Raw genomic sequence first — 21,326 nt, 5'->3', positions numbered from 1 at the left:
AAACAATGTCTCTGCAGATGAATTACATACTGTGGATGAATTACACACGGTGTTCTGCTGATCTTGACCAGGTAGAGTTGTTCCTCTGAAGTAGTGACTTATGCCCTTAAGTAAAAGGAGGTATCCTCACAGTGACTGATTGACAGCCTTCCAAAACAAATAGTTGATAACACTCTTTGAGTTTCTCTTGTTGATTTTCTAAACAAATTTTATTAAGTGGATATAGTATGTCTCTGATCATGCTTTCACTGTAATAGAAAGTTAATTTGCCACTGTGGCCTCGAGTAAGTGACAGTGTCTGTGTCCATTCTCCCTATGGTTAGAAGCCTTATTGATGAGCTCTTCTATGAGAACATTTGTCCACCTTGTTAACCATTATATTTGCCATTCTGCATTCCCTGATCCTCTTTTCAGTGTGCTTTTACATTTTATATTTTTTTTATTTTTAGAATTGTAAATGTTGTGAAGAAGGAACTCTCACTTAGAAGTACTTTGTGTAATGCCTACTAGTACTGGGCATACTGTCGTTTTTAGGCTCTATTGAAAACTCTGTGAGAAATTAGGTCACGTTAAAATACACACTGTTGAAAAATAACTCTAGAATTGAATTTGTAGTGAACTTCCTGAAATCAAGAAAACCCCTCAATTACAAGGTCAGTGTAAATGTTGACCAGTAAGTTGTTTTCCATTCTTTATGACTACTTCTAAACAATCAGAGACTGGAATTATGTAAGAAGTTTGTTCATTGTGTGTTCTGGTTTAGAACAATCCAAGTTTCATTTCAGTTTCAGCTACAGCAAGAACGTGTAATACAGGATAGTTTAACTGACACAGTGTTGTACAAAAGCAAAAAATATTATTTTTTATATATATGTAAAATATAAAAAATTATTAAAGATCTATCTATCAAGATTAGGGTGATTCCAGTTGCCTTTATATATAGCTAGTCCAGAATGGATAAAAAAAATTAAAACTATTACTTGGTTTCATAGGAGGTGAATTCATTGTGAAGTGTACTTAGATATTTTGCTGTTCATTCTGCATTCCATTTCATTTTGTGCCATGCTCTGAAGGAGATATACTTTCTGTAGCTGAAAACTCATTTTAAGTGATGTAATCCATTGTGTAAACACATGTCAAATATTCCTTTCAGGGCATTCGATAACTTTCCATTTTAAGTTGGTTCTTTTAGTGCTAACGTGGATTAAAATTCTTTTTTGACATATTTAGCATTGCCACATTTTTGCTGGACAGAAATCTCAAATAAAAATAATAAAGCTTCATAAAAATGGAGGAAGGGGAAGTAGAACAGATTTTTCGTATCGTCGTTCCCATTGCAGAATATCAGCTTACCGAAAAATAAACGTATTTCAAATCAAAGAGGCTGAGATGAATTCAGAGCTTTTGTCTATTAGACAGCAGAGAATCTAAAAGCTCACATACATAGGCAACAAGACTCCAGTAGTTCTACTGCATATGGCATGAATTGTTTTCAAAAATCTTATGCTTTCCCATCCTGTTTGGTTTAATTTGTTACGTTTTGTGCATCAGAAAATGTACTTTCATATTCTATCTACTTCAGAAGTTTAGTTTGAGTCATTTGAAATTATTCTAATAGAGGAAGACATGAAAAACTGTTTGGCAGGCAAGCACATCAAGTTAAGGGAAGAGGAAAATCCAGCATTTTAATTAATTGTGCCAAGTGATAATTAAAAGAAAATGTTTGCAGAAGTCCCTTAGTATAACTGGTAATTTCAATAGTCAGGCTTTCCACTGAAATATGTATTTGAATGCTGGATTGGTAATCTGCTAATAATTCAGATGAATAAGGGATTTATGTATGTTAATATCCAATACTGTTACTCTGTGATTTTTTTTTTTAATTAATGGTAATGGTGAAAATTGAACGATCTGAACTGTCTACAAAAGGCTCGTTGAACTTAGTTTAAATGAAGCCTTTTTGAGAATGTTGTATGAAATGTTATTCCTCCTACAGGAAGGAGAGAATTCTAAAATGTGTAACATCACTGTTTTATTGGTTGCGTGTTCTGGTTTTAACCTGCAAAGATTTTGATTTGGTCATGGAAAATCGGTGTTGCTATTTTAATATTCAGTATTTAAAGAGTTAATTCCAAGGTGAGCTCTGTTCCATTCTGACAGTGCAGAACAGGGGCGTTCCCTGGTGCTCAGCAGGGAAAAATGCGATTTCACAGGAATGCTTTCTTGGTATTCATTACAGATCACTGCTAAGTAGGAACTGTCCTGTGCTTTTTGAGGCAAATCAGTCTTTGTGAAATGCAGCTTTGTTGCACTGTATTCTCTGGAAGTGCACCCCTCGTTTGGCATGGCAGTAGTTTCTTCTGATGATGCAAGCTCTAACTCAGCTGATTAACTTCCTTGCAGAAATTGTCCTGCCAGTAAGAGGCGAGGCGGCTTTGGGGAAGGCTGAGATGGGGAACCTGCTGAGAAAGTTTCACAGCAAAGGAGGTGGCTCCAAGTTGGACGGCAGAGAGACCGAGAAGCAGAAGGAATCAACTGAGAGCAGATTAAAAAAAGACGCAGCGGAGAAAAAATCACAGAAAACAGACCATGAAGGTGAAGCCAACGGTTATTTAAACAGCAACCAAACAAGTGAAAACCCTGAAGCCGGCCAGTCCTCCAGATCGCATGGCGCGGGGTCCCTGCCAGCTGGTTCTGCCCATTCAGCTTCGCTTCCTCCAGCTGCTGCAAAACTGAAAAGTGAAGGAAATGAGTTATTTAAGAGTGGGCAGTTTGGAGAAGCTGTGCCAAAATACTCAGAAGCAATTGAATATGTCATCAGTGTCGGTAAGTGTGATACCTTACGCTTAAATTTAGAATTGTTGTTTATGTGATTTGAAGGAACTGCAGATGAACTAACCTAGCCTATCCCTGGATTTTTGGCATGAGTTACTGTGCAGTGAATACTTAGTCATTGCCGGTAGAGGATAATTCACGTAATACAAAATGAGGAAGATGAGTGAAATACTCTTTTAACTTCTCGGGACAGAGATGTTTGCGTTTCTTTGTGTTTGAATAACTAAGTATTCTAGGTGACATAATAAAGGAAAGCTCCTTCCGGCTTTGCATCAAGAGCAGACTGCATTGCTGCAGTACAACTTACTGTGTACAAATGCTTTAATTTTTGAGTGTCATTTTAGTAATGGTCTTTGGTTGTAATTGTAACTTCTTTTAGGAGAACGAAGTCTGGATGATTTAAGTATCTTGTACTCAAACAGAGCAGCATGTTACTTCAAAGAAGGCAACTGCAGTGACTGCATTCAAGATTGTAACAGGTAAATTGCAACCTTCTAAGCAGAGCAACAACATTCCTGATGATGATTAAACATTTTATGTGATATCTTGTTATTGTACTTTGAATCCCTGTATAATCTGACAGATGCATTTATTTGTTACATAAACATTCACGTGAAGCTTAGGGAAGGAATAACATTTATCTGACTTACAAGGCTTCTTGTATACACAAGTATGTGTAGAAGATCTGCGTTTTTTATTATAACAGCAGGCTTCAGTAATGTTCACTAGTAACCTCTGTGTGCAATCTTTATTAATCCATAATGCTTATAATAATGTAGGAAATTATTTTGAAGCATTTGTGAGGTTCACATATCTGCATTGTTTCTGTGTTGTTTTTATTTTTTAAATATATATTCAGCTTAGCTACAAGCAATGATTACAGTTAAGAAACTGAGCTAAAATACTTCCTGCTTATTATGGCTTTAAAGGATACAGGAATGAGAGAAGATGACATGCCTTCAGTAACTTTCAAACACTGCCTTCAGCTAAATTATTAGTGTATTTCCAGATGTCTTTTGTTATATTTTCTTAAATAGGATAAAAACAAAGCTTAAATGGCAAAGAGTTTCTCAAGATGGTTGGGATACTTCAGATCTTTTAGATCTTTTTTTTTTTTTTTTTTTTTTTTTTATGCTAGAAACCAACTGTTAAAAAATACACCTTATATCTAACTGGTTAACCACATTTGTTAAAGGAGATGCAGGAACATGGAGAACAGGTTGCCCAAGGAGGTTGCGGATGCCCCATCCCTGGAGGCATTCAAGGCCAGGCTGGATGTGGTGCTGGGCAGCCTGGTCTGGTGGTTGGCAACGCTGCACATAGCAGGGGGTTGAAACTAGATGATCATTGTGGTCCTTTTCAACCCAGGCCATTCTATGATTCTACAATAAAACAAGATGGCATACTTAACAGCCAGCAGATAACTCAGGAGTTTTCTATTATAGAAGAATTCAGCCAAAGTCAGTAATACAGTGATTTTGGTTTTTATATTCTTACTGAGTGAAAGCTCATTTTCTCATTATTTTATCACGGCGTTCTTAATCTTGTGCATATTCAAGAACAAGTGATGCCTACTAAGCATAAGAGAGATGGAAGTAATGTAGAAACTGGGAGGCAGAACAGCCAACCTGCAGAAAGTAGGCAGTGTCAGTTAAATTTACTCCAGGCAACACAATATAAGGGATGATTTCCAAATAAGTTGCTTGATTTAATCTAGTAAAACTCGATGTAGTGCTTATGCTTGTGACATTAAAAGTATACAAATGTATTGGACATCTACTAAGTTTTAGCTGCATAAGGCTTAAAGATTTATGAAAAGCCATCTGTTGGATCACTCTTTGTGTCAAGTCTCTCATTTGGATATTTCTTGTTATTGTGAGTGAAGCAGGGCTCCTACCCTAACTTCATTTTCCCTAATTTAATATGATGGTGTGGCTTGTTTTGTGAATGTATTATCTTTACTTTCTGCCCTGGGAAGAGTGTTGCATTCCCACCAAATGCAACACACATTTTCAAGGAATGTCTTCCACTCTAAATAGTAATTGTGATTTTTCTGTCATTCTAAATACTAGGAGCCTGAATATTGTGTTAGTTTTTGTGTAAGCTACAGAATTGGGAGCATTTTTGCAAAGTTTTTTAAGAGCTGTGACATCATATGTTTTTGTATTTTTCAAATGCATTCATTAAGATAAGGAGAGTTGGAATGTTGGTATGCTTGTGAAACAGAAATTGGAAATCTTCGTGACAGAGATTGTTGTTTCTCCAGTTTTGTGGAGGAGTGATGGTGAAAAGCTAACTTAACAGCCAGGAGGGCCAATAACATCCTGGGCAGTACAGAGAGGAACGTAGCCAGTGGATTAAGGGAAATGATTATCCCTTGTACTCAGCACTTGTTAGACAGCAACTATGTTATGTTATTGTATTGGATTTTGGTTTCCCTGCTACAAGAAAGGTATTGATAACTAGAATGAGTTCAGTGAAGTGTCACTGAGGGGGCTTTGGGCTTTTGCAACACTTGACTGGAGTAGCAGAGGGAGCTGGGTTTGTTCAGCTTGAAGAATGGCTTCGAGGGCTCCTAGCAGCAGGCAGCCAGGTCCTATGAGGAGATCAACCAGAAGGTGGAACATGCTCTGGCAGTGAGTGTACTGTAGGAGGATAAGTGACAGCTGGCAAAAACAAACCCAAGAAGTTCTGGCTGCACATTGGAAGAAAAAAACATTTCCCAGTGGGGGACAGTGGGATATTGTGACAGGCTGCCTAGGGTGCTTGTGCAGAAATTTCCCTGGAGCTTTTCAAAGCCTGACTGGATAAAGCTCTGAGCAACCTTTGTCTGATGTCAGAGCTGACTCCACATTTAGCAGAAGGTCAGACTAGAGACCTTACTGAGTGTGAATTAGCTTAGGATTCCATGACATCTAATTGCCCAGACTCACACTAATTTAAGTATTTTGGTGTTTATCTTTTTGTCTTATTAGCAAGGATCAGTGATTAGTAAAAAGTAATATTTAATTGATAAAGCTTTTGTGGCTTCATCAAGTTACTGGCAAAGCACTTGATGTTCAGAAGTTCTGATTGCACACTATCAGGGATTGAGGCACAGAAGAACAAGACAGGCAGAAACCTAAAAGGCAAAAGTAGACAGGGATATATTTGTTTTTCATTAAATGCGTTTTTACGTGAATATTTTCACATAAGGAAGAAGAATTAAAAATTGTGTAGGCAAAAGCACAATAGACTTGAAATTCCTGTAGGTCTAGGCATGGCTTGAGAAAAACAACAGCTGTCATTTTGTTACTTTCATCACCAGGAAAGGAGTAGTTCTGCAGGTGGAAGATGCGGATTTGAGTTGAGTAGGTTGTAATAAAACCGTTTCTGACCTGCATTTCATTTGGGGCATTAATAATAAACCACTCAAGAGTGTCTTCCTGGGTTATATCACTGTAAGTCAAATCTGAAATCACACAGTTGTTCCACATAGTTGTATATATAATGAAATAGTCATACTACTATTATTTACTACTATTATTTACTTTTTTCTGCTTTAACATCGTATCTCTTTTGTTTTTTCCAGAGCTCTGGAGCTTCAGCCATTTTCCCTCAAGCCTCTCCTACGACGAGCAATGGCGTACGAGTCTATGGAGCGGTATCGACAGGCATATGTTGATTACAAAACAGTTCTACAAATAGACAGCAGCATACAAGCAGCAAATGACAGTGTTAATAGGTAAATGCACTTTGTACATTTTCTACACATCAGTCCAAATAGAGGAATGTAGTTCCGTTTTGCCTGGGAGTACTTCCTTTCTGCATTTATCCCACAGCAAGGTCATCACAACTAGTGTGTTAGAACTAGAGGACTGGCTGTTTAATTTTGTTGTTTTCCCACAGCTTAACAGTTGCCCTCTGCAGCACATTTTTCTTTTAAAATTATAATATTAAAAGACTTTTGGTTTCTTTTTGGACTGGCACTCCAACTTCTTTCCTAACTTGTATTTGATATCATGTAAAGCAATATTTTAAGTCCATACCTTTTCTCTGACATTTCTGTTTCCTTAATTTACTAGCACTCTTTATGTGGCAACTAAGATTTATGTTAGGTGTGAATTCTTCAGTATGCTGCAGTTGAGCACTAGAGCAGCTTGTTGCAGCAGTGACTGGCTACAAAGCTTAGAGACATTAAAAAAAAAAAAAAAAGGAACATAACAGATTGCTTGGAGATACATTACACTATCTTACTGTAAGATACTGTATATAATCGTTCATTATTATGATAGTGTTGTTACAATTTTATTCTCATTAACATGTTGAAAGTACGTAAGTGCACAAATGACAGGATTTTCATGTTGATTTTCTTTCCTTTTTCTTTTTATTGGACAAAAAAATACTTAGGAAAGCAGAACAGACATTAATTGTCGAGCAGGACCCCATGTTTCTGCAACTTTTTGCAATGGAATCTAGTTCTTTCCTTCTGAAGGCTAGGTAATGAGTGTCTATGTTTTTCTTTATGCTTCAATGAAGAGGCAATACTATTTTTAAGTTCTGCTTATTTAAGAAGAGACGTCCAAAGGAGATCATGAAACTTTACTGTCTCCTCTTTGTAGTCGTATTTTTGATTACACAACAAATTGTTGCTGATCTCCTGGATCTGCATTGATAATAGACCATTTGGTTTGCTGAAGTAACTTCCTGTCTTGGTATCTCTACAGCTTATCAGACTTATTATACCTTTTTTTTTTTTTTTTTTTAGTCTTCTTGGCTTATTTATCCTCACATATTCCTTTTTTGGTTTCTTCTGACAATGACTTGTAACTTGCTTAGTAATGAGCTTATTTCCTTCTTTTCCCTTAACATTCTTCCTTTTCTCCTCTCTAGGCCTTCCTTATGTTTTTAGCTTCACTGCTCATTATTCTTTCCTCCCTGGCAACCCATCACCTTATTTCAGCTGCTTCTTCCTTCTTGTCTTCTCTTCTGCTGGTAATTAATTTTTGCTTGCAAATTCTTACTTTCTTGAGCGTGGACCTCCTGCATTACTGAATTTTTAATATAAATTATTTTTGAGTATTTTATTGCTTGTAAGTTAACCTGTAATCGATGACCAAACTATCAGTTTTTATTTCTGAAGTGATACACCTTGAAAAATGACAATAACAAAGAATTGTAGGTACTGTACAGCCCTTTAACTTTGTGGGACAACCTCAAAATACATCTTTGAATTTTTTAGAAATGTCAGGTCTTAACAACCTGCTTTTACTGAAGGATTTATTTGTTCTTGAGTTTCTGGAGGAAACTGGATGGCGATTGTGTAGGAAACTGACAGAAAACCTCATCTTCCTACTTCTGTCTGAAAGTGGGCTCACTAAATCTTGTTAAGGCTAATCTTGCTGTGTTTACCTGCTAAGCGGCCTTTCAAAAACTCTTAAAACCTAACAGCTGTTCAGTCTGATACTTGAGATTGTTCTCATGTTAAAAATGAGTCAAATTTTTAAGATAGAGCCTTTACCTGCTGTTTTACAACCAAAGTAAAATAAGAAAGAATGTATTTATTGTTCTGAAAAGTCAACTGAAAGCAAGCATAAAGAACTGTGTGTTTATCATGGTTAGATGATTTTCAGTTGTGTCTTTCATGCTGGACAGTATGTTCATGCGTTTCCATTTATTAAATTGAAATGTCATTCCACTTCTCTCAATTCTCAACAGAATTATTCTGTTATTTTCTATGAGAAGAACCAGAAAAATAAATAATTGACTTTTAAATAAAAAGTGTACAGTTTTATTCTCTAATAACATTACCAGAGTAAATCTTAGGGCTGTCTAACTTATGACAGTGTGCCACATTTTTCTTAACACTTGCATTCAAATGATGCTTAAAAAAACCCTAAAGCTTTAGTAGAATAAGAACAAAACAGAATTTCTCTGTCACCCTATAAAATACTGCTTATTAATCACCCAGATAGAGGAAAGCCCTGGAAGGGTATATGCAGTTAATACAAAGAAAAATGTTCTTGTTCACTTGGAAAACAGATTAAATAGCTAGATCATACACAGAATATCACATTTTGTAGTGTTAAGAACTTATTTTCAATACCAAATGGTATGTTTCATGCAGCATGTAGCAGGCATGTTTCATGCAACATAGCTCATAAAATCATGCACTGTATAGCTCTACAAACAGTGCTTTTATTCTGTGTTATTTTTTAAAATGCTGTGTTAATTTATGATCAGTGTCTGCCTGGACTGCCCAAGTTGTCCCTGCTTGAGCAGGAAAACTGGACCAGATGGATCCAGAGATCCCTTCCAACCTTAACCACACTGTGGTTCTGCGAAATAATATTAGAAGTGCTGCTTCTTGTATTGGTTCTTCTTTTGGATCCTAATAGGAAAATAATTTGGTGCCAGCTGCTTCGGCTCCAGCCGGTGTATTGCACTGAGGAGTTTTTTACTTTATAGCCATTATTATTGAAACTTTTATAAAGGAAAAAGCAAGGAAGGAAACTTTATCTGGGTTGTTAGTGCTCATTTTGTCTCATTTGAGTCACATTTAGGGTTACCAGATTTTATTTTATTTTTTGGCAGATAATTAGCATAGGGTGTTTTCTTGCACTACATTAGATAGAAATGCATCTAATATGCAAATTCAATTCATTGATTTACAGAGTATCAATTTGAGTTGCTTTACAATTATGAAAGCTTTTCTTTGCTAAAGTAGACATCAGAGTAGCTACCTCTTGGCTCCTAAATTAATGTTGTTATTAGAAGGCTTTTATATCACTTGTATTACTAGCATTCTCATCATATGTTAATAGTTGCTTGATTGGGCTTTTTTTTTTGTTTGTATGTTTCTTTTTTAAATCACTATAAAAGTTGCAAGAAAACCATGAATTCTTTATTCATGCTTGTTTAGGTCTTTCTCCAAAACCTATCACAGAAATGGGAAACTCCCAGTTAACTGTATTCTGTATTGAACGTCTCATATGTAGAAACAGATGATCTGTAATCTGTTCGTTAAAGAGAGACTGAACAGTTTGAATATACTTTTCTTTGCATTTTTGAATGGTGATGAAGAATAATCCAGTGAAGAATTTCTGACAGCTGTAAGAAGTGTAATTTAGTAAGTAATTTGTGAGCTGTACTGGTTGTTTAGAAAATACTTTTGTGAGAGATAATTGTATTTTGTTTGACATGGGCAAATTTAGGTACCACGCTTATGTCTCAGGACGTTGTTTTTTACTCTTGTTTCAGATAACACCAATGAGCTTCTGAGAAAACTAAGCAGCGTAGATGTCTGTTTCCCCTCCCCCTTTCTTTACTGCATGTTTGAGGCAGCACTTAGAGCTTGGTTGCAAAATCTGACATTTGCTTTTATAGATCTGGCTGATGTCAGTGTCCTGTCTCCTACATACCAGCATAAGTACTCTGATTTAAAAAGGGAAAAAGTCTGAATCAAATAAATAAATTCAGTAGTGTTGACTACCAAGACAGTTGTGGTTGTTTTTTTTTTCAATAATCTTAAGGATAATTGTTCAGTTTTGTGTTTGTTTTTTCTTTTTTTTAATTGGAGCATTGTATTATTTAATTTGTAAGTTATTAAAGCATGAATTAAGTGTATGAAGAGTCATGTTGATGGGGCTTTTCCTTTTCAGAATAACGAAGACATTAATTGATCAAGATGGTTCTTGTTGGAGGGAAAAACTGCCACCGATTCCAGTTGTTCCTGTTGCTGCTCAGCTACACAGGTGGGATGGAGGCAACTTTACTTCAGAGGCTAAGCCAAGCAGTCCCACACATATCAACAAAGAAGAACAGTTGCAGATGAATCGTATGTATAGCTAATGCAGATAAGTATGTACTAGAAAATACTTTTAACCAAAAAAATGGAATACCATTAAATATAGTAAAGAATTCAGAAAGAAAAGAAGTCAGATTAGATGATCTTTTATGTGATTAGGTTTGATGCACTTTATAGAGCCACAGTTATGGTAAATGTTTTTTGGAGGCCAAATGATGCAGTGTAGTTTGCAGCATGTCATTTCTGAAGTGATATAAAATATAGCAGAAATGCTCATCAGCATTGTGTTGAGTCCTATCACAGGTGTCACTGGTTTGCCTGACCTCATCATACAGCAGCTAGAACAGTTCTCTCCCCCCCAAAAAATAAACTAGACAGAAACCCACCCTAAGTATCATAAGCAGCTGCATAATCTGTAGCCATCATTTAATAGTTGATAAAAATATTACTCAGCTGTTCAGAACAGAACAAGTAGGCTTCTGTGTGGCCAGCATGTAGTGAAATGTACTACAGAAGAAAAATTTTGATTTTTTTTTTACTACAGAATTTAATTTCAACAGTGGCTATTCAGTAAGCACTCTAAGAAATGTGGTTCAGAGACTTTTCATGTATGCACTGAGTGCTTACCTTCAGTTAGGACACTTTCTTCCCTCTGATTTTTTCCTTTTGGTGGAGTTTTTATTTTTCTTGCTCCAGTAAAACAGGTGAAGGAGCCTCTCCAATTCTGCTCTTATTGATATTAAATCCTCTTGCAGCAGCCTTAGCTGTATCATTTTTGAAACTTCCTTGACTGTTAATTAAGGTTAAATAAGGTTCCCTTATGTGTTTTTTGACTATGTAAAGAAAATAAGCACTGAAGATCACAGAATCATAGAATGGCTTGAGTTGAAAAGGACCACAAAGATCATCTGTTTTCAACCCCCTGCTGTGTGCAGGGTCACCAACCACCAGACCAGGCTGCCCAGAGCCACATCTAGCCTGGCCTTGAATGCCTCCAGGGATGGAGCATCTATATCTATGCTTGTTTAACAGAGAGGAGAACGCACCGCATAATTATGTTGCTGGCCTAATATGTAGCAGTGATAGAGTTGTCTCTCCACAATCAATTATTGCATTAATGCATACCTTCAAATAATCTGTACTCTTGGGCACTACGGATTTAAAGACCTTAGCGCTATCTGAAAGGTCATCCTTAAACTTATTTATGCTTGATGGAGAGCAACAGACAGCTTATGCATGCGTGCATTTATGAGAATTTGACTTTTTTATTGAGAATTAAGTGTGGTTCTGGAAAACTTGAATGGTGTAGATTATGAATAATTTGAATAATGGCATACATAGAACAATGGTAATGCTACAGGAACTTAGTTTTTTGTTTAAGGAACATGAAGGATGTCAATGTATATTTTAAGCTCAATTAAATTCATAAAAGTTTTACTCTACTTTTTAAAATGTTCAATGACTGGAGCATTTCAGTTAGTTGTGCATATTGTTACGGATTTATCACTTAAGGATTGGACAGTTTAGCATTTATTTTTGAGATGAAGTAGAAAACTGATATTTTACACAAATGTGTTGCTATTAAGAAAATTTTCAAGCTAAGCTTTTGTATTTATGCTGCAGTGGTTGTACTCTGAGCTTTTTCTGTTATCAGGGAGTGCCATTTATTGTTTTTTTTTTTTTAATTTCATTTTAACTTAACTAGGTTAACTAGGAACGATTGAATTTACCTCTCTACAACATTGTATAACTTTGTGAAGAGAGAGAATTTGAAAATTATCATAAAGCTACAAAGATAGCAGTTCTTCCTTAGATCATGTTTAACGTGCTCTGAGACTTTACTGTTAGCCATCACTGTCTCCACAGAGTGTTTGTGTGGGATTTTGACATAAAACACTTCTCAGTCTACTTCAAGAGACTTGAAAGTGCAATCAGGCTTGGTTGTCCATAGTAAACATTAAAGTTGTGGTCTAATTCAGAAGCACGTGCAACAAATGATGTGGAAGGAAAGATAATTATGAAAGAAGAAAGCATTTATATATATATGTATAGTTTGGTGTTTTCCAGTTACTTGAAACATCTTTATCATAAAAGTCATTAACAGAATATTGTTGATGTCTCACTAACCCCAGTGATGTGATTGTCACTGTCAGTTTATCATAGACATTGTGATGGATTGGTTTCTTGCAAAAAGAACATTAGGTAACATAACGGCCTTTTTGGTGTGATGGGGAAGATGTAGAAGGCTTTTAATGCTACTGATTACATTTCTACTGCTGTAAATAAAGCCAGTATTTCAGTGGTTCATCCCACAAAGAGCAGGTTGAGAGGAGAAGATGAAAGTAGAGTTGTCTGTTGCATTCACATTATTTTCAGCAGAAATAGTTACCTTGGTGTATTGAAACTTATGTGTTATGTCAGATGTGTGTATGTAGGTTCATACCTTTCTTAGAGCATTGGGAAGATGTGGGACAGAAATTGGAATGTGCAAACTGATAAAAATACTCCAGAAGGCAGGCAGTTATTCTTGGTGTGGGTAGATGATTCAGTTACCTGTAATGAACCGACCTGCTTACATAACACTGTGATCCTTTCGTTATGCAGGTGAGAAAGCTGAGGAAAAGTTCAGGACCTTAAAAAGTGAAGGGAATGATTTTGTGAAGAAGGGTAAATATGATGAAGCTGTCAATAAATACAGTGAATGTTTGAAGTTAAATCTCAAGGACTGCACAATCTACACTAACAGGTAAAGATCTAAAATCTAACCCCACTTTGTGGGATAATGACGCTTATATTTTCGCACTGAAAATAAGGATTTTGCATCACTTCAACCTCTTTTGTAAAGAAAGGCTTTTTTTTTTTCCACTTGATAAGCATTTCTAGTAACAAAATTGATATTTGGTTAAACCATGTTGTCTTCCGAGCAGAGCAAGTATTCATGTCAGTGATGTTTATATAAAGATGTTAAGATGTCTGTAAAGTAACCGAAGTAAAAGTTATAATTAACACAGCATTTTGCAGAATGTTGTGAGAATATTGACTTGATATTAATTACAAACTAAGGTGCAGTTGCAGTGTACCAAATAGAGAGAATAATAATTTAGAGAAAATGTGCGTACTGAAAAGATAGAAGTAGAAGCATCGTCATACAGCAGCATTATTTTAAAGGTTGACCTAATTCTTTGGCATAATTCTTTATGCTGTAATCTTGTCAGCTTCCTCAAACTAAGAAGGATTTTACTAGGCCCAAACCTGAATAGAAGACTTCCAAGTAATAATTAAGTACAGAAAATGGTATTGCTTATTTAATCTAGAGCACTTTTTTACCTCAGAGTGTCTGCATAGAATCTGTATTATATACATTACTATACTATCATATTAAGCTAAAATAGACTCTGCTTTTAAAGTACTTGTATACCTGCTTAGCTTCAAGCATTATTCATACCTGAATTTTAACTGGAATTGGCCCTAAGTCCATCCAGTGATGTCATTAATACTTACTGATTTTGATGTATTGAAGGAAGAAAAGATGTACTGTAAGGGAAAAACAACAACAGCATATTGATATTGTGTGAAATACAGTAATAAACATTACAGAGAGTCAGATGCTGAGGGCATTATAGTACACTAGAATTTACTTATATTGCAGTGTATTCTGTTTTTCTGTGTTAGAGCTCTCTGTTATTTGAAACTGCATAAATATGAAGAGGCTAAGCAAGATTGTGATCATGTTCTTCAAATAGAAGATTCTAATATTAAAGCTTTTTACAGAAGAGCACTAGCATACAAAGGATTACAGGTGAGGAAAAAGAACATGGCAGATAGAATCATAGAATCATAGAATCACTAAGGTTGGAAAAGACCTAGAAGATCACCCAGTCCAACCGTTCACCTATTCCCAATAGCTCCTACTAAACCATGTCCCTCAACGCAACATCCAGTCTTTCCTTGAACACCCCCAGGGTCGGTGATTCCACCACCTCCCTGGGCAGTCCATTCCAGTGCCTGACCACCCTTTCTGAAAAGTAATACTTCCTCATGTCCAGCCTGAATTTCCCCTGGCGTAGCTTGAAACCATTCCCCCTGGTCCTATCACTAATGACACGAGAGAAGAGGCCGACCCCCAGCTCACTACAACCTCCCTTCAGGAAGTTATAGAGAGCAATAAGGTCTCCCCTGAGCCTCCTCTTCTCCAGGCTGAACATTCCCAGCTCCTTCAGCCTCTCCTCATATGGCCTGTGCTCCAGACCCCTCACCAGCTTCGTTGCCCTTCTTTGAACACGCTCCAGGGCCTCAATATCTTTCTTGCAGTGAGGGGCCCAAAACTGGACACAGTACTCGAGGTGCGGCCTGACGAGTGCTGAATATAGGGGAACAATCACCTCTCTGCTCCTGCTTGCAACACTGTTTCTGATGCAAGCCAGGATGCCATTGGCCTTCTTGGCCACCTGGGCACACTGTCGGCTCATGTTCAGCCGAGCATCAATCAATACCCCCAGGTCCATTTCCTCTACGCAGTCCTCCAGCCACACCGCCCCAAGCCTGTAGCGTCGCCTGGGGTTGTTGTGGCCGAAGTGCAGGACCCGGCATTTGGCCTTGTTGAAACTCATCCCATTGGCTCCAGCCCAGCTCTCCAGCCTGTCCAGATCCCTCTGTAGGGCGTCGCTACCCCCAGGCAGATCCACGCTTCCAGCCAATTTGGTGTCATCTGCGAATTTACTGAGGGTGCACTCGATGCCCTCATCGAGGTCATCTATAAAGATATTGAAGAGGACAGGCCCCAGCACCGACCCCTGCGGAACACCACTCACGACCGGTCGCCAGCTGGATTTGACTCCATTCACCACCACTCTCTGCGCCCGGCCCTCCAGCCAGCTCCTTACCCAGCCAAGAGTGTAGTGCCAAGATGTCCTTAAGTACTTCTAAACTTGCTTATCCTCTTCAAAGGCAATCATCAGATAATTAAGTCAATGAACATAAGCAAAGTATGCAGTGCTGATGATGTATTACTATGTAAAGCATTAGGCATATATAGAATATAAATATTTTTTGAACATAAAGATCTGCACGTTGATTTACAATAATTTGAGAAAAGAAGGAATATTGGAATAAATAAGCTTTGAAGAAAGGCAGTTAAGCAGGTTTAAACTCTGTTATAATGTTCTAGTTTACCCCTGTATGTCCCAGTCTATTTTTTTTTGCAAGGTGTTCACTATATCTTAGCTGATTACATACAGATTCTCTTCAGATCTGCCTTCATCTGTTCAAACTAAAATCTCAAGCTGTCTTCTGGCACCTGCACATATTTGAGTGCTTGTCACATTAAACCAGGACTCTAATTATCTTCGTTCTCTTCTACTTTCCTTCTCCAAATGCACTGGAAATCTTTGTCAGTGATTTCCTTTCTCACTCTGTGGGCATTGTGGAGATTCAGCCTTTGCCTTTCCATCAGCACACTGAAGTTGTTGTCATCACATGAGGCACAGCGCTCATGGATTCTTTCAGAACTGAGCACCTAGGGACTCTCAAGATGGCCAGTTCTAGGGATGAGGGAGTCGTAATGCTAGGGAAAGCAACAGAGATGATCTAGGACTGACAAATGACTTTGTAACAAAAGATAGTAAGAGCCAGATGCATCTATTTTGTCAAGATGTAACTTAGCTGGAAGGTGTTGTTTATAAACAAGTATTTATATCACAAAAGCTGCAGTGGAATTTAATGATTTTTATACACTCACTGAAATATAGTTAAAGAAAGATCAGGATAAAGGTGGTACTTGTTTGCTGAATTAGGCCTATAACACAGGATATGGGACTGGACTGTACCTTCTACACCCGATAGCCCAGGATGCAGTTTAAAACCTAGGAGGACTGGTTGTTTGCTGGCCAATGTGATCATTGTCAGAAGTGTGCTCTGGAACCTCATTTCTCTGTAGTTGTGAATATTCAAATGTTTCAGCTCAAATACAGCTGTTTGCTGGAGGAGGCAAGCTGTCCCCTTGCTGCATTCATTTGCACAATTCTGATTCTTTGACTCTTCTTTCATGATACAGCAAACCTTGGTTCACTCGCAGACTTCATGCAATTTCTCTGCACCTTGAATGCAATTAATTGGTATTGAACAAAACATTCTGGATAGAAAAGAGAATGTCTGTCTTTTGCACTGGTGGTTTCATAACTGTTGAGAAGCTGAGGAAAGATGTCAACTGATGATGCAACAGAGGATTGTTTTTTTAGGGTTTGTTTTCTTTTCTGTGATAATATGACCCTTAATAACCTTGAGACGCTGATTGAGAACAGAGGAAATAGTAGCTCCCTCACTTTTCTGTGCACAGTCTTTTGCTATCTGCTGTTACATTTACCCTTATTTTCAATATTCAGCCCCCAGGCTAACTTGGTTCATTCCATGTGGTTTTTCAGCCTTCCTCAGAACTGATGCTGCTCTGAACTTTGTCTCTCCAGAAAATTTAATATAAAAATGCATAATACTGAAAGTCAAATCTTGAAATGAAAGCATGAAATAAATGACAAGACTGATTCTGGAAGAATTGTGTCCTAATGTCACTCTATCTTTGTATTGGTCCTTCTGTATTTATCCTAGAATTCATCATCATGTAATCTCGGTCTTCCCAAGTATTACCAGGAATTTCTTTGTATGTCAGCCCGTTTGAGATGAGCTATTGAAATGGTGCCCAGGAAGTTAAGGCATAGTTTTAATTTAAGTTTAATTAGGCCTACTGTCAAAGTATGCAAACTGCTGAAGGAGTTGCATTGAGAAGGTATTAAAGTGTTAATTATGGTTAAAAGCAGCAATCTCCAGTAATCTATTTTCTAACACAGGGAAATGTTTTTCAGAGCATAAATTAATTCATACTATATATTTAATATGAAAGTATTTAGACAGAAAGTATTCAAACTCATCCTTGGCTTCCTTTTTTTCTTCCTTTAAAAATTACACTGCATTTAGATTATTTTTGTCTACTTAATGTCAAGATTTCAGCATTTCTATTTCTCTTAACAGTAAAAGACAATACGATAATTGTAATTTATTTTTCCCATGGTGTATTTATGAAAAAGAAAAATTTCCCTTTTACTTACAGAACTATCAAGCCAGCGTCAATGATCTCAAGAAAGTACTTCTAATAGATCCAAATGTTCTTGAAGCAAAAAATGAACTAGAGGAGATAACCCAGCTGCTCAGCCTCGGCAGTGCTGCTGTCGCTGACTGTCAGCAAAAGCAAAGGAAGAAAATAACCATACAAGAGGTATATCTGTTCTTTTTTACAAGCAGGCAGTACAGAAGCCATACATTTGCAAATATAATACCAAAGCATTTGGGTTTTAATTCTTAGCTCTACACCTGCTTTAGGCAGAGTTGTATTTTTAACATATTGGAGGATGCTCACATACAGTGTGTTCATCATCCACTCTGTTCTGCAGTAAAGCTTTGCCTGCTTCGAGGTGCATTCGGAACCACAGCAGAAATGAAAAAAGTACATTTAGACAGCAAGAAACTTCAGCATGTGCTCCTTATAATCAAAAACTGTTTAGATTTTGAAATAGTAATTCTACAGGATATGGCTGTCCAAGAGCAGCCTTGCTTTTGAAGTCTGAGCTATTCTGGCAACCTCTGGCAAAGGTTGTCAGCAACATGCCAGCTGTTCTTGTGCTGGTAATAAAGCTACTGGTATGAAGGATCCCTCCTTAAAAAGCAGGTGGACTGTCACAGGTGGACTATCTGCAGAGTCTGGCAAAAGAAATGTGTGATTTAATATTATCTATTGGATCAAAATAATAGCTTTCCACAGTTTTTTGAATTAAGTAGTGAAGGGATTTTCTCAGTCACCTGATGTTTTCAATTGTAATTTCAGTAGTCCTTTAAGAATGTTTTTTTTACCCTTCCCTGTTTAAAATACATAGTTTCCAGTCTATGCTATTAAACTGAGACTGTAATTTGGATTGTGCAATTTCAAAATGATGGTGTAATGGAAACGGTGGTTACTAACACAGCAACAACTTGTTTTATTGATATATTTCCCAGCGTCACAAGTTTGTGGGATGTGATGTAATGGAGTAAGCTGGGAATAGTGTTAGTTAAGCTGTGAGTTGTGACAAAGGGACTGAGAGTGTTCAGAGGAGCTCTGGGCAGTGAATGCAGTGTTTGGAGATGACTACATTACCAGCAGAGGTAATTCTTGCAAGGCTTGGGCAGGAAGCATTGATGTTTGCTGTTGTAATTGCTGCTGCCACTTTAAGACACCATTCCTTGTCTAACCTACGTGGGAATGCCATGAAAGCAGTATGCAAAGAAAATGAAGGAAAATGTAATTAGAAAGAGATTTGTCATTATTATTCCATTTTAATCAAGCTATAATTTTATAGAAGACAGCTAGATATCTCCCTTGATACTAAGGATTATTTAAAAATAAAGCAAAAGCTCTATAAGCCCAATGCCTGCGGAAATGACTAAGCTTGCTCCCAGCACGGCACTGTAATGCGTACTGCTGCATCTTCAGATTTTCAAAAGCCTGACATGAAGTTTTTGGAGAGACACCCTGTTCAGTGAGGTGTAGTGGTAGGTTTGTACTGACTCCACAGCTCCTAAAAGTTTGAAGCGGACTTTAGTAAAAGTAGTTACGTAGTTGTAAATGTGGCTGGCACTGCAACAGGTTGTCCAGAGGTGTGGTTGATGCCCCATCCCTGGAGACTTTCAAGGTGAGGCTGGATCAGGGCAATCTGATCTAGGTGTGGTGTCCCTGTTCATTACAGGGGAGTTGTCTAGATGGCCTTTAAAGGTCCCTTCCAATTCTAAGGATTGTATGATAGTGGAACTCAAGGCTAATTTTCTAGCAACTGATTGATGAAGCTCTGCACAGAGCAATCTGTGCCATCTGGGGAGAAGTGGCAATGAAGGCAGTTAGACCATGATGAGCCTTCTACTTCCATGGCAAGTTACAAACAGCAACCTGATGCAACTGCTGTGTGCCTGTGCTATTCTGAAGTCACAGCAATAAAATAAAGCTGTAAATGAAAAGTATGTGGAAACTAAACTTCAGTTCTGCTTAAGTTGTGTAACTTCACATTTAAAATATGTATCCCAATCCCCAGCTCTCTTCCAGTGTGCTTCATTTGTCTTTCTACAGTGGAATGCCAGGCAGTGAGAAGAAATGCAAAATACAGACTTTTGACTAAGAAACCTTTAAGGATAAACAAGGGTTGTACCATTCTGGGGGGAAGAAGGACACAGAGGAACAGAGGAGCCTTTATGAAGAGTAAAGCCTATAAAGAGAAGCCTTTGTGAAGAGTGAAATGCCAGCTTTAATTTAGCGATTTTATTGTTGAATGTACACGTGCCATGTATGGAATTAATGATTTGATGCCATTTCTTTTGTGAAGGTAACTGATGAACAGGAAGAGGGGCAGCTTGTGACATCAGAAGACGTTGTGGCTGACGATGTCTGCTCTGAAGAAGCAGTTCAGAAGAGTGTGCCATCAAAGACCTGTGAAAAACTGACGATTTCTGAACCATCCAATGCCTATGACTTTGGTCAGATTGTAAATGCAGTGAACACCAGTAAGGATCAGTCTGCTTGTGCAGATCTTCTAACAATTACTGATCCAAAAAAACTGCCAATGCTGTTAAGTAACAAGCTTGAAGGAGAAATCTTTTTGATTTTCATCCAGTCATTGGAACATTACATCCTTGGAAAAGATCCTGGCCTTGTATATCAGCATCTTTTCTATTTGAGCAAAGCAGAAAGATTTAAGGTAAGAACTTAGGTTAAATGAGTACTTCAATCAAACAGAAATTTAGGAGTTTCATATTTCAGTAGGAAATGATTGCTGTATTTCTGTCAAATGCTGTGATTTTCAGTTGCCTGTGCTGATTATAACCTAATCTGTTTTCTCAGGTGGTGTTGGCTCTTCTCAGCAAAAACGAAAAAGAACAGGTTCAGCGACTGTTTGCTTTGCTCACGGAAAAACAGAATCATCAATACTCTTTGGAAGAACTTGACAGCCTTAAAAAGGTGTATGAACTTTAAGAACTTCAAGTTTATTTGTTGTGTGGTTAGAGTTGCTGGTTGTAAGATGTCAGTACAACTCTGCAAACACGCATGGGTTGAAGTGGGTCTCTACATGGACTGTCTGAATTCTGTTTTAGTTTGACAGCATACACGTATTTAAAACTCGCTGCTCTTTTTTTTCTTTTTAGTTGTATACAATTTTAGTCTAGAATTTAATGCATGTCTTTGTGTTCAGTTATGGAGTTTGTGTCATCCTGATTTTGTTTAGACATGGAAATATCTATTTTGCATTTATATACAGCATGAAATACCTTGGTGGTACAAAGGAAGTACGCTTTCAGTCATCACTTGTTCCATCACCTTGTGGGTTGTATGTTCTCGTGGTAAGGAAGCACCTTCAAGACAAACAGATCCATTAACAATAGCTTTGCTATAAACAACTTACAAGTATAAACATTTTTCAAATAAACTGCACAGCCCATCTGTTTCTTCGCCCCCCCAGCCTGTACAAAACAGATGTAAATATTTTTGGTGCTGTACAAAGATGAATGAATAATATATTAGCTTGTCATGGAACACTTTAGCTCAAAGTAATTAATTATTAACTAAATGGGTATGTTTTTTAAATGGCAAACGAGTAAGTTTTAGTGCACAGAGAATTTTGTTTTCTGTGTGCACGGA

General features: G+C 37.3%; 1 protein-coding gene across 1 annotated transcript in view; it reads left to right on the top strand.

Annotated features, from left to right (window-relative positions):
* The window catches only part of SPAG1 (sperm associated antigen 1), a gene marked incomplete at both ends in the record, with an annotated part of 36,353 nt that extends 15,690 nt beyond the window's left edge, over nucleotides 1-20,663 (top strand). Inside the window, 9 exons of the mRNA XM_079533632.1 lie at nucleotides 2,404-2,826; nucleotides 3,215-3,314; nucleotides 6,407-6,559; nucleotides 10,476-10,651; nucleotides 13,226-13,367; nucleotides 14,294-14,420; nucleotides 17,721-17,885; nucleotides 20,017-20,388; nucleotides 20,532-20,663. Of these exons, the coding sequence (XP_079389758.1) occupies nucleotides 2,404-2,826; nucleotides 3,215-3,314; nucleotides 6,407-6,559; nucleotides 10,476-10,651; nucleotides 13,226-13,367; nucleotides 14,294-14,420; nucleotides 17,721-17,885; nucleotides 20,017-20,388; nucleotides 20,532-20,663 (1,790 nt within the window). The remainder of the gene's footprint in view (nucleotides 1-2,403; nucleotides 2,827-3,214; nucleotides 3,315-6,406; nucleotides 6,560-10,475; nucleotides 10,652-13,225; nucleotides 13,368-14,293; nucleotides 14,421-17,720; nucleotides 17,886-20,016; nucleotides 20,389-20,531) is intronic.
* Between the last annotated feature and the right edge of the window lie 663 nt (nucleotides 20,664-21,326).

The sequence above is a fragment of the Tetrao urogallus genome, assembly GCF_951394365.1.
Source record: "Tetrao urogallus genome assembly, chromosome: 3".
Classification (NCBI taxonomy): Eukaryota; Metazoa; Chordata; class Aves; order Galliformes; family Phasianidae; genus Tetrao; species Tetrao urogallus.
This window is presented reverse-complemented; position numbering and strand designations above follow the sequence as displayed.